Source organism: Esox lucius, chromosome 3 (assembly GCF_011004845.1).
Source record: "Esox lucius isolate fEsoLuc1 chromosome 3, fEsoLuc1.pri, whole genome shotgun sequence".
NCBI lineage: Eukaryota > Metazoa > Chordata > Actinopteri > Esociformes > Esocidae > Esox > Esox lucius.
The window spans coordinates 20,035,042-20,049,247 of NC_047571.1; the positions used below are offsets into that span (position 1 = coordinate 20,035,042).

Here is a 14,206-nt window from a genome sequence, read left to right on the forward strand (position 1 = left end):
AGGGAAGCAAAAGGCAGAACACATTGAAATTGGTTATTGAATTTGATACACTTTTCATACACTTTCAAAGAGAAACTGAGGGCAAATAGATAGCAATCCATTCTTTAATAATGAATATGAACCCCAGCTGTCTGTTTATCTGACTATCTATCTTTCTGTCTGTATTTTCTAACTCAATGAAACCATGTGTCCCCTTGTCTCTGTCTTTCACTAAACTTTTTTCTGTAGTCATTTCAAAGAATTGACTCCCAAGGGGGGGGGGGGGGGTGTCTTCTACATGTGCCCCTAGGGTAATCAGCAGTCTGCTAAATGACTAAAAAGTGTCAAATGTGTCCTTTTGTCCTGTAACACACTGACCCTTGCTATTACTGGAAGGCTAAATACAGACACACACATTGAATACTTTATTAGGGTTCACAGTGGAGCAATCCAATAGAAATTACTCAAACAATCAGATGTCATGCAGATGCCTGAATGCCTGTTGCAGAGGGGATAGCCTGTTAGACCACGGGGCCAAGTTGTAGGAGATAACTGAGTTAATATTCTCATTTACAGTGAATGAAATTGCACTACAGTGCTATGAACATGTGCTATGGGTATGTAATATGGAATGAACTAATTATAAGCACACAAACAAGTCCTTATGTATCTCCAAACAGTTGAGATTATCAACCATATATAACTATCTTTTAAATATATATGTGTGTATATATATATATTTTTTTTTTTTAATTTTATAAAGCAAACTATTACATTTATTTACCCTTAAATGTAAATTATCTAGAAACAAGTCAATGCAATTATTTTCATGTTCACATGCAGTATGTTGTGGCTTATATTCTATTCTACATTATCTGTTTTAATGTTGTATGCGTCATTGTTTGAGACCCAACATGCTCTTGGAGGGTTGGTGGTATAACTAATATACTAAATGTATGCATTGCTAAATATTCCTTTAATTTCAAATTATATCACAAATTGGACTTACCATTTGGAGTATCTCCAGGACTATCCTTCTGGATTATCTCCAGGACTATCCTTTTGGAGTATCTCCAGGAATCACCTTTTGGAGTATCTCCAGGACTCACCTTTTGGAGTATCTCCAGGACTATGTACAATTATTTTTGACATAAAGTTATTAGGAATTTTATGCAAGGTGTCCTTAGACACAAAAATCAACCCATGTTTACAGCCAAATAATCAAGTACAAATCTTTGTCAGTAAACAAACTCATTTGAAACCCTATTCTCTTATCATGAGTGTTTATGCCAGATTTCCTGATTGTCATGTATTTGTCTTTCATTTCAGGCCTTATAAGAACAAATTAAAATGCCAATATTTTTTTCCACGTAGAGCTGTTTTTCCTTTTGTCATTCATGAGGGCCACTTGCATAAAGGGAAACACACAAATACAACATACTGTGAGCGTATGTGCATGCATGTTCTATGTTAGAGTCTTGTGAGATAGGGAACTTACTATTGTAACTGGGTCAATAAAAAGACAGATCCTTCAGGTTAAGGAAGTGGCAGTGTTAGCAAATACAAGTTGCCTTCTCGCTTTCCCCCCCACCCTCTTTCTCACCTCTTGTACAACTAACAGTAACCATATTGTGTAGCTGCAGAGATGATGGAGTCTCATGACTTCACACGTGACACTGATATTGGGACAATGAGGTGAAAGTGGATGACTTATGCGCTCATCCCGCTCCTCTATTTTTCACGTTCAGCCTTACACATCCAGTACTGGTAGGAGGCAGAGAGACAGTCAGTGTCTTAAATAAGAAAAGGGAGTATGTATGGATGGTAGTCATTATGAGGTACATGGTGAAGAGCTGCGGCTTCCGTCAGTCAGACCTAGGCAGTCTCTTTAACAGCATACACTAACACCCCTAGAAAGATGACATCACTGGCATCAAACTCAGCGTGTTTGCGAGTAGGTCAGTAAATCCAGACCATGTCTCTCTGCTTGCCTGTCTGCCTATCTGTCTGTCTGTCTGTCACTTTTTGATGTGGTCATTCTTCAGGACCTCTGTCTAAACAAGTGGGTTTTAGACCACCTGGGTCTGTCCACATCACAAGTTGGTTTTCATCTCCTCTGGCAACACATTCACACAACCATGGCTGAGATCTCTTTTGAGATGATCTGACTGTGACTCTCTCCCTCCTCTGGTTTTCTTCATTGTTACAGTTGCGTTTCTCTGAATGAGAGCTGATTGGATCACAGCTGGACACGCTATTATTCTCTCTTTCTGTGTGTACATTATTCATGTCCCTGTGTCTGTGTGTGTGGAGGGCGTTCTATGTCCCAGGGCAGAGAATTTTTAATCAGGAGTCCAAGGGAAACTGATATTGCTGTATTTTTCTTTATTTAATATGTATTCCTTATCTGGAGCAGCCATGCAGAGTGCAAGCCATGACTGAGAGGTTTAGAAAGGGGGCCGGAAAGAGGCACACAGTAACAGACCAAGCCCACTGATAGGACACAGAGGGGAAAAGCAGGAGCTCCTGCTGGTGTCCCTTATAGGTAACTACACAAACCTCTGTCCTCTAACAGGCCACAGACCTCAACTGTGTGATATAAGTGATGGCACCAACGCCACTATGTTGTCCACGTTCGTTTACGAAACACGTCAGCCTAAACCATGTGAAGCAAGTGATGTGGAATCAGTGGCGTTCTGTGTTTTTGTTGCCGTCAGCTCCACACTCCACTTAAATGGCTACATTTAGGCAGGGAGCTCCGTTAATCTGAGGCTTGTTTGGCTCGCGGGGTAGTGTCCGTTTGATATACTTTCTGGTGTAACCGCCAGATAACTTTTCCATCACGCTGTTGTATAGTGATGTAACTGATGTAACTGTCAACCAGTTCCTGAGTGACTTCCTCAACATGTCATCTCAACGTCATGAAAGGGTTGTGTGTGTGTGTGTGTGTGTGTGTGTTGGTGTGTGTGTGTGTGTGTGTGTGTTGGTGTGCAATTCAGCTCTCCGTCAATTGCTTTTCCCTCTCTCTCTCTGTCTCCCTCTCTCTTTTGTCGGTTTCTTCTCTCTCTCTCCAGGGGTTCCTTTGATTTAGTCACTTGATACGATCAAATAATAAAAACAAAGTTAAGGAATTATTCCCAAGTCCAGGAACTGTAAATATGCTAAGTGACTGGTTTAATTATATGCTACAGGCTTTAGGCCTTATCTGATTACGCATTCCTAAATATAGTTAAGACTGAAATTATTTTGGGGGCTAATTTAGAATATCTTTATTGTTATTGTCTCCACATGAATGTGCACATTAAATGATGATGAAAGCATTATAGCCCTATCAAACAGAACATATGGCATAAAAGGTTCTATTGATAGATACAGGTCATACGTGTCTCAGGAGAGAATCTCAAAACAGAAGCAGTAGTTTGGACTGAGACCTATGTTCAGCTTAGGACACTCTAGGGCCTGGTTCCATTTCTGGCCAGAGGTCCAAACATCTGCTCCTGTTCTCCTCCCGCAGGAATGCATTAAAAACAAAATCGTTTTTGCCTTTCTCTCAGCCTTTAATGCAACCCTTTGTTGTTCTGAGTACTGAAAAATACGGGACAGTAGTTAAGCAAGAAATGGTCAGGAAATACTGAATGGAACTTCTACCATGTCGGTCACTGGCCAATCAAAGCTGTGGTGAATTATCAAGGACACTTTTGCATGGACCCCAGACCTTGATCCCTCCAACACAATGATCATAACCCCCATACACCAGGGAGGAATGAAAAGGAATAGTACCCATAATGCACCATAGCAATTGGAACTCCCCCGACCATTAGTTGGTAAACTCAGATTTACACATTCTGTGGACTGTTATTGGCCGATATTAACTCAATTTGTGTTTCTTACTGAGACTTCTCCTTTGTGAAATGTCTCTTCATTCTCTCAAACTTCATTGAGTACTGAAGCTTTGCATACTAATGATTACATAGTAAAAATACACCATAATGGCTCAGATTCAGCAGTTACAATAACAGCCATCCATACACTTCTAATAAGTCCCATGGCGCATTTTCCTAAATAAAAGATCTAGGCTCAGGCATACAAACGCACGCATGCGCACGCACACACACACACACACACACACAAGGTTCATGGCAATCCCTTCCCCGCGGTCCCCTGAGTTCCCATCATCTCCTCACAAACACTGTGATGAGGAAAACTGGGAATTTATCCACCGAAATAAAAGAACAATTACATCTAAGAGCCTCTGAATTATTCATGAGTCATTGTCTGAGATATGCCGTTTGTGTATGTGCATGTGTGTGAAACTGTGTTGTTTAAAACAAGGCTGTGCTAGATTTAGGGTCCTGGAGGAGAGTTATGTATGTGTGTGTGTGTGTGTGTGTGTACGTGTAATGACCACCCATGGTACACAGTGCCACCTTGTGGAGGAATGTATAACTGTCGACTGGGACTCTGGTGTACTTCGCAGAGAAAAAGACATGAGTGATACAAAGATTATACAGTTAGAAATACTGTAGCAACAAGAATTTCCATCATATGACTACATGCCTAGCAGTGTCAGTTTAGGCCAGTGGTTCATAGCGGATCTCAACCTTTTGGCCACCAAGGCACCCCCTGGATCCAAGAAAAGACATTACATGAGATCTTCCCTGTTTTCTTTTAATTAAAGTTAAGTGTTGTAATTTTATTGGGTTTATTCATATTAAACAGATTGCTGCCAGTGCCATCAGTTTGAGTTGCATGATTATTATTTATCTTATAATTTTGTGCATAAAAAAAAAAAGCTGCTTAGTGTGAGAACTTCTGCTGGCATCTGGAAATAATCAGGTCAATGTGTAGAGAGGTAATACACTTGATTCTCAGGGTTTTGTCTGGCCCTGCATTTAGAGTTCAGGGCTGTCGATTCATTCTTTCATCAAAGAGCAAAGTATGTCATGTTGTGAACAATCCAACCCTGGACACAGAAATTAAATGGTTGGGTGAAAGTTGTGAGGCCTTACGTAGGTTTTTTCCTGACAGCTGTTCCTAGTTAATTACTTTTACAATAATTTGAGCTTTCTTTAATACACAGTGCCTTGAAAAATTATGCTAAACCCTGACCAAAGAAATTTCATTCAATTTGATATTTTATTTTAAAGCAAACTCAAAATTCATGCTGGAATTGTAAGAAAAATGTAAAGCTGAAATACATTGCCATCAGAAGTTTTCAACTGCTGTTCTGTGGAAGTTTCCAGGTGATACAGATTAAAGAAACAATGAACTTCCACTTTCCCTTCACCTGTGAACCATTAAAAGTTGTCATCCCAGTTTTTGGATAACAAGTGTTGAAGGTTTATTGGTTAGTCGGTGAATCTGAAGATCACAGAGCATTTTACAGAAGTTAGATAATGCAATACAAATCCAGGGATGGATTAGGAGAATGGCACAAATAATATCCATGTGTCTGGATATCGTAATGATAAATAATCAGGAAGTGGAAGGTGCATCACACCAACAAAGCACTGTCAAGAAAAGGCAGACCCTAAAAAACAATAGTGTAACGGTCCACCAGTCATACATATAGAGACCTGATAAAAAACGTCCTTTATTGGAGGGTCACAAAAAACTTCAGTTATTGAAAGAGCACCATCTAAAAGAACGTCTGGAGTTTCTCAAAAAGTAGCGGATGCAGGTCAGATGAGACAGATTTCAGGCCAGAACCCATTACATACTTATACCAAATGACTTAAAATGGTTACTGCAACAAAAGACGACTCAACCAAATACTAATGTGTAGTGGATGAAAACTTCTGCAAGCAACATCTTTCAGTTTTTCGTGTCTTACAAATATGGCTTTAGCGTTATTTGGATTATTCATTGAGTAAAATAGCGATGTCAAATTTTTGTATTGAGAACCACTGGTTTAGGATAATCTCCCCTAACCCTGGGCACCAGGCCATGCTAAGCATAATTATTGTAAGCCTGAGGCAAACTTTGTCTAACCACGTGAAGAACAAGAAAAAAAGGCCCTTGTTGTTTATATAAATCTATTTGTTACTTCTATTTTTTACTGTTGGAAGTATCCATTGGTGCAGAGCAGGGCCAAAGGTTTAGGAATGGTAAAACAAGTAAATGTAAAACATGACAGGCCATGTACAAGCATTCGTTTTAATCAATATATTTATGGTACATAGTAACAAGAGTATTTACACAGATATTTACATTAAGGCCTTTTTATAAATAAACAGATTATTCTCAAATCAATTCCATCTGAGGTTTAGCCATTGTCTGGTTTGAATAAAATCATCAAGCCCACCACCAAAATAACTGATAAAAAGACAGTTGAAACATGAATAATATTTAAGGTCGTAGGGCAATAGTGGACGAACATATGAAAGGTCGATTTGTTCTGTGTCATAAAACGGCAACTTTAGCACAAGTTCGCACCAAGCGCAACATCAGCACATAGAACCCCACCTCTGCTCTGGTAGTCTGGCACAATGACTAAATATACAGCCTAACCACAAACAGCCTCTCTGGACATATCAGTCTTGTACATAGAGCATGGGCCGGCGCTCTCCAGAAGCTCAAGAGGTTCCCTGGTAAATGAAATGATGTGGGATGGACACCAAGCCTGAAAAGGAATAGAACACATGGGCTCTGCTGATGAGACATTTGAGCTGGCTCGGTGCGCGCGCGATGAGGAGTGCTGACATGACACGTGAGACCGGGACATGGTTCCAATCAGGCTGTATTTATAACATTAGCCTAGTCTGTACACACTGTCCTCACTAACAGAGTGTCGTCCATATGGTGTGCCAGCCCAACATGGCTTCAAGTGTCCGCATGAAAGAGATTCAGAACACTCTGAGCCAGTTCACCCTGGCATTAACAACAGGAATGCCCGTCTGGGTTTAAGTGTCCGTGAGAGAGTTTTTGGCACCTGCAATCTGACCTTTAATCTGATAATATACTGTAACTAGCCCCCAGGTGGCGTATCAAATACATTACAGCATGTATTCCACCGTCGGAAATAACACTACGCAAGCATTCCAGAGATAAAGCAATACAGAGCTTCAGGAAGTGGCCTTGCCATAAATGGCATGTTAGGCCACACACAATTGATGGACAGTTATGTTTCTACAGAAACTTTCAAGTCTTACTTTCATGGCTACCTTTGGTAGTTCTTCTGGCCAACAGAGAACACGCACTACGGCATTCAGCCTGAAATCTTAACCAGACACAATCTGAACTAAGCAACGACTGCTCTTTAAAATGAAGGTCCTGCATGTGGAACCAAGGATAAGATTATAGTTTTTCCAATTACTTTCTTAATGACAGCCATTGTTCAAAAATGGTCTTAGATTATCCTTGCAAGAAGTGCTTAGAGATTTGTTTGTGCAACTTTACGTTCCTCTTTCCCAGCCAACCAGTGAGCTCCCTCACAGCAGCAGCCAATAAGAAATGGGATGTGTTTGAGGGTGCATGGCTAACACCCACCACTAGATGAGAAGAGGATAGCTAGACAGACTAATCCACTCCTCTTTTGGTCCATTTCCCCCCTCTCATGTTCCTCCATCTTCTTCACAGCATCAAGAATCCTTTCGAACATCAGACCTCCATCTTCTTTAGCTGTTCGTAGGTGATGAAGAACTGAGGGGGAGTTAAGGACAACAAGAAGAACTAAGAACCACAAAAAACACAATAATCAGCTTTCCATCCAACAGCATAAGGTGGATGAAAACAAACAGTCCCAACTGGGCTGATGGAAACAAAATAAGGTAAACTTTTAAAGTAGATAATCTTTTTCTCTGGTATAGTGGGATCTAAATGAATGATAAAACATATACTTGTTCTTATCTATAATAATATTATCTAGGCTAGCCTACATGGACAGTATTCGAGATGTAGGCTAGAGAGCAGGTGACCAAAGAGTTACCAAGACCCGAGTCGGCACAATTGCTATTCGTAATAAAACTAAACGCAATCATCTAAATGCAATAAAAACACAGTTAACTTCAGATTTCTATTCAGTACACTAAAACTAAAGCAGAAAGGTACCCATGTCATCACACACTTCAGTTCTCTTTTAAGCAGATATATACACACACACACACACACACACACACACACACACACACACACACACACACACACACACACACACACACACACACACACACACACACACACACACACACACACACACACACACACACACACACACACACACACACACGCAGTTTATATAAATAGTCCCACGCTCAAACCTGTCATCTTGTGATTCCTGACTTAATAAACACATGCATGACTAAGCTCAGCATACAGGACCTTATCCTAACTCAGCCACACTCCATACTTCAAACCCATTGACCTTCACCCCAGTCTCCTCCTGCCCCCCCCCCTTAAACCCCACAGTAAACCTGAGTGAACTGGGTTGCTGTTACAGGAACAACATTATAACAGAGTAAATTAGCTGGCAGTAAACTCAGCCTCTGTTGAAATGCCCAAGCTTGGGTTGGGATCTGTACCAACAACAGTGCAGTCAATTTAGGAATCGAATGCATTCCTTGGAAGAACTTCCACAGTCAACTCCACTGACAGGTATTGAACCACACAATCCTGTGAGTAGGTAAAAGGATACAATGATGTTCCACGGGCCGAGACGAAGCCAGTTGGGAAAGAAGCCTTTATAGAGTGCTGTGACGCCTTCAGACCGCAACGTCTACCAGAGAGACACTGTATTAACACACATTTAACACAGTCCTGTATCTACAGCGGGCAGGCCAGGGTGCCCTCTACCACTGCTGGTTCATCATTCACTGAGTGTGTGCGCGTGTGTACCTGCAGTAAGCAGTCCAGTGTTCCCTTGTAGGTAACAGATCCATGTCTCTGGTTCATCATGCGCGTCCGGACCACGTCTATAGGGTTAGAGGCTAGAGCCCCAGCCAGGCCACATGCAAAACTGGACCTGGTAGTCAGAAGGACACAATCAGGGATAACCTAGCTCTTATGGTGCCAGACCTTGAATTATTCTAAAGAACCAAGAAGCCTGGTCAGATTATGTTGATGCCACTCACAGGAAGTGTGTGTAAATGTTGTCACCCATGTTACAATCCAGAATTAGGCGCTTCTTAGCGAGATCATAGGCAGGAAGCTCCACCCCCACCACAATGGCTGCTCTCTGTGCGGTCAGAGACACGCCCTGAGACAGACAGAAGTCGACGGAGAAAGAGAGAGTGTGGGGTTAAGGGGGTGTGTTTGTGTGTGGTTAAGGGTGTGTGTGTGTGTGTGTGTGTGTGTGTGTGTCCGTGCTCTTACCTTCCAGAGCCCCCGGGTTCCCTCCTGTTGGTAAATGTTGATGAAGTTTCCCATCATGCTTCCCTGGATCACACTGCCCTGAGCCTGCATACGGATCTGGGAAAACCAGGAAAGACCGAGAGTCAAAGTCAGAGGAAATGCCAGTCAGTCAGAAAACGAGGAGATACCCCTAAAGGTAGGAGAGTCAACACGGGACCCACAGAATGTGTCCCGGCCACATGGGGTTGAGGGAGCCGCACAACTAATTATACATCATTTCAAGCTTATCATGATATTAAATGTTATGTTTACCACTACAGATAGCAATATAGACTAGCAAAGATCAAATCATGTTGTACAATAAGTCATGTTAACAAAGAAAATGCTACAAAAGTGATGTTTGAGTACTTTTTAAAAATATGTCAATAGCCACTTGAGAGATTAAATGAACTAGTTACACGCTGTAAAGGCAACAGCATAATTCATAAAAGTAACTGAGGAGAAGCTCCTCAAAGATACCCAATTAATAGTTGAACTCAAATATGAGTCACCACTCTAATTAGAGAGTGAGGAGAGAGAGACTTGTTTTGAATGTAATTCACCCTTCTTCTACCTAGTGTTGTCCTTTTAAGTACTGTTGTTACAAACTACATTAGTTTTGGCCTTCTAATCTTTCTGAAAATTTGTTTTTAAGAGTTCTGAGTCACTGACCCTTGCTGCGCACGCTGTGTGTATTCAGGAGCCAAGGGTTTCCCAGCTATCCTTGTCTGCATAATGCCTTCTGGCCAAACTAAAGCCTTGCATAAGTTTCTTGTGACCAAACAAACAGCAGCGATAACCTACAGGATGTATTAGTTAAATGCAACAGCACATCAAACTTATGTAAACTTATGACCTCCCACTACCAGGGGTTCGCTAACTACTATTTTTAAATATTTTGGTTTTGAAGTTTACATTTTCATTAAAGCAAATTGTTCTGCAAGCCCATATTTACTTTTTTTTCCTCAAGAATGATAGGCTATTATTACAAATATATACATCCATTATTTTTTTACACAAACTTTCTATTCGGTGTTAGTTGTTTAAGTGCACGCAGCACAAAACGTCACCCAATGACACACCTGGAAGCTCGCCCAAGCCACTGTTCAGGAACAAGAACACTGCTGCTGAAACACATTGTTCTAACGTGCAGCCAACCCATTTAAAAGCACACATTAACCAAGATCATTTTCACTCAGCCATTTAGTCACTGTGCCATTGGTGGGGAGTCTATAAATAACACACAGTTGGTAATGGATACCAAGCCCCCAACCCCCAGAAAATAGGAAAGTATTTTGAAACCAAGGTCTGATTTAGTCTGAACTGGGAGAATCAGGGCCAGACAGAATCACAGAATATTTTCTCAGACAGGGAAACCAGATGGTCTGTTTAAGAATGTTCAGCTGTCTTCTAGGCTCGCTTTTGGTCTCTAATAACCTACAAACAATTCACAGTGTTAATGAATGTCACATTGCCCGTACCAGGGGGTACATGTGTACAAGTGGGTGCGTACTCAAACACCCATTACTGAGTACCAGTTTGAGTTTTACATCTAAGCAAGGACATTTTGACAAAGAAAATACTTTTTTGTCTTGGGTCAAATTTAGGGTTACATTTTGGGTAAGGATTAGAATATGGGTTCGAGTTTGGCAATAAAGATCAGGTTAAAGAGGTTAAAGTCAGGTCCTCACTTTGACTGTAAAACCATCTCACTTTGGCTGTGTGTGTTTTACCTTCAATACATCAGTGGGGTTGGCAATAGAAGAGGAGATGACTCCAGACAGAACACCACACAGGACGTTGGTCAATAACGTCTCATCTGAGGAAGAACAAATCAGAACATCAAATTACAGTCCTTCCACAAAACATTACCACTGCATGTGTGTCACAGCAGTGTGTTGTAGGCAATGAAAGAATTCCTCTCAGTATTACTCTCCGCAGAAACGTCGCTCACATGTTCACAATAAACTGGGGTGGCGTGTCCTTAACCTGACAAATCAAGGACCTTTCCTGTCCTGTGGATGAATTTGAATTCATGCTCCAGGGCAAAGCTCCTAATCCCTGTCCGTTCTTGTCCGTGTTCCGCATCTACTGAATGTTTAGCTCCTAACCTGTATCTGTTCTTGTCTTTCAAGTGTTCACTACTTACTCATGTTTTGGGACTTAGGAAAATAGTTCCTGCTTCAACTACTGAGGATCAGAATAAAATACCAAACAGACATTTAACAAGGTCAGTACATACAAAGAAAGTATAACCCGAATGTGGGTGTGTTATTCTACCTTCTGGTCTGTCCACAAGTAGCCGTTTGAAGCTCTGGTATGTGCCAATCTTTATGGTCCCGTACGATGCCTGGCGTAACATTGCAGGGGCTAGACTGTAGCCCGGAGACACACACATAGTTAAAGGAACAGTTAAACGGCGGACTGTCATTGACTGGAAGCTTTGCAAGAATGTATTGCAAAACAATAATGATCATATTGTACGTTCTTTTTTTAATTTTTTTATTAAGTCTTGTGCGTTTTATCTATTTTTTTTAGGTCTTGATTAGACGTAGCTACTACCGATTAATGTTAAAATAATTACAATTGTTTGTATCTTCGAGTTGGAAACTTTAGCTAGAGCAGTGCATAACCTGTTTTCATTTTGGGCAAGATACAGAACTGAAAACAGAAATGAAATCACCTTCGAAATAGGCTACTTACCCTGAGTACAGTGCCCTTATTCCCTCCTCTCTGCATATTCTGTTTATAGCGTGCAACATGCCCCGGTAACGTATCTCCGTGTACTTGCTGTCGCCCACTTGGCCTTGGACTTGCAGTCGCGTCTTGGTCAAATCGATCGGAAAGGTACCTAAACAGCGGATATAATCACGTGTTTAATATTGAAAAATATAAACATTTAATAAGCAACCTCTCATTCTCCGTAAACTCACCGCATTCTGCAGTCACAGAGGCCAGACCGCCAAAAACGAAAGGTTTCCATTTCGATTTGGACATTTTAACACTCGCTGCCGTTAGTCCGTTACAGACAGAGGATATACTAATGTATGTGTGACGGTTATCAAGACAGCTTTTTAGTAGGCTAATTGATCACTACAAGAGAACGCAGAGAATAGACCGGTGAAAAGATTGCTTCGCGCTCCCTCATTGCTTCGCCACTCCCATCGCTTTTTTGGCTAGGGCGTGGGTTATAGGCGTGTTTAGCATAAGGGGAACGCTCATTGGTGCATGCCATTGGTCAGTCTCCAGATACCTGCCATTGGTCAGTCACTTACTGCTGCCAGGCTTAAATTTTATAAGTACGTTTATTTATTGTGGATGGCACATAATGGACAAACATTTACCATAATGTGCATTTATGTTTTTTATTACCAAGACAACCATAATCAACTATTTTGACATTTAACCTTGTCCAACACTCAAATACTGAATATGACAAACACAAAATGTTCAAGTACACAGCAGTAGGTTTTAACTGCAACCGTTCCATAATGTAAATCATATCGAATCTCACTTGGTGGACTGCGCCTTCTCTTAAGAGTGTTCACATGGTTGTTGCCTAGGGGGTTAGGAATGGAACCTGTAGAGCGGAGTTGTCCAACCGGTTTTTGCTTTCACTTTGTATCTAATTTATTAATTTGGCCACACATTTTTTATTTAACCAGGGGGAAACATTGAGACCTAGGTGTCATTTACAAGTGTGCCCTGGGAACATTAATCCAATAATAAAACAATTAAATACAAACATACATACATTTTAAATACAGACCGACCTTACCCATCGCAATCAATTAAAACAAACATCTCACACTATGACCCCCCCCCCCCCCTCGTTCTAAAGCACACTGAATTGCTTCTATGTATGAATTATGCTATATAAATAAACTTGATTGCTTGCTTGCTAAATTGACACATGGACATCACGTCATCCAAACGAAACTCTAATTGGATACTATTCCACACATTGGGTACTTTATATGAAAATGCGGAACTACCCAACCCACTTTACAATAAAGCTTCTTAACAAGCTCATTTGAATGGTTCTTAAATGAAATGTCGCTGTCAATCCAAATTCCAAGGTATTTGTATGAAGGGACCAGTTCAATTATAGAACTATCCAAAGAGTGAGGATGTAAGCCAGGTGAGATCTAAAATGTAAAGGTCCAAAGTGAATGCTGATCCTGTAAATCTTGGGAAGGAATGATCGAACGAGCTATAACTAGAGTGCGGTGCTGAAATAACTGAGAAAAAGCCTCATGCACGTGATGATAAATTAAGTAGATAATATAAATATAATGAACACAATGCCTTAACACGTCCATAACTGCCATCACTGCCAAAACTGGTCTGTACCCACATTATTAATTTTTGGGACTTACACCGGCAACCAAACTCAACTCTGCAGTTTAGACTGATCTGCTGGTTTAAAAAATGAAAATAAATCTGATTGTCTATTAGACATTATTTCCCAACTTTTAGCTCGACTACCAATATTGCACCAAAGTTGGTAAACACAAGCCCTTTTGATGGTCTCGTGGCCGCGTACGCGATTATGTGACTAGGCAATAGGCAGTGTTGCGTTTTTCATTAGATATTTTTGACCACTTTGTTGGTCAAACTCTTATGTTTTATACCTATTCAGGCAGAAAACCCTGTCTATCAAATTACGTGCATGTCCCTACAGGTACTGCAGGCTACGGGATGAGAGTTGCAAGTCCCGGATGTGGATCTGGAGGTCCCAGATCCGCCTGAATCCGGCACAGATAAAGCACGGCTAATAAGTTAGGACCTCCGCTCACCTGGTTGTTAAGTCTCAATTGGTACACTAGGCTCATTGGTTTGACACCAATGAGCCGTTGTTTATGGTTTGACACATAAATAACGATTTTTAACAATGATT

The 14,206-nt window shown here is 40.9% G+C and overlaps 1 protein-coding gene across 2 annotated transcripts; it reads right to left on the bottom strand.

Moving 5' to 3' along the window:
* Window positions 1–6,121: 6,121 nt before the first annotated feature.
* On the bottom strand, window positions 6,122–12,462 carry LOC105022292 (kidney mitochondrial carrier protein 1). Of its 2 annotated transcripts, XR_003777640.2 has the most exons (10): window positions 12,240–12,462; window positions 12,010–12,157; window positions 11,587–11,681; window positions 11,040–11,125; window positions 9,289–9,384; window positions 9,048–9,172; window positions 8,812–8,938; window positions 8,612–8,692; window positions 7,468–7,620; window positions 6,122–6,601 (listed from the first exon to the last, which is right to left on the bottom strand). XR_003777640.2 is itself a non-coding variant. In XM_020045352.2 (9 exons), the coding sequence occupies exons 1-9, from the start codon at window positions 12,301–12,303 to the stop codon at window positions 7,579–7,581; spliced, it is 864 nt and encodes a 287-aa protein (XP_019900911.1). In that variant the 5' UTR covers window positions 12,304–12,462; the 3' UTR covers window positions 6,122–7,578. The 2 variants fall into 2 exon arrangements, 1 of the variants encoding a protein (XP_019900911.1); XM_020045352.2 differs by having other exon boundaries at window positions 6,122–7,620.
* Between the last annotated feature and the right edge of the window lie 1,744 nt (window positions 12,463–14,206).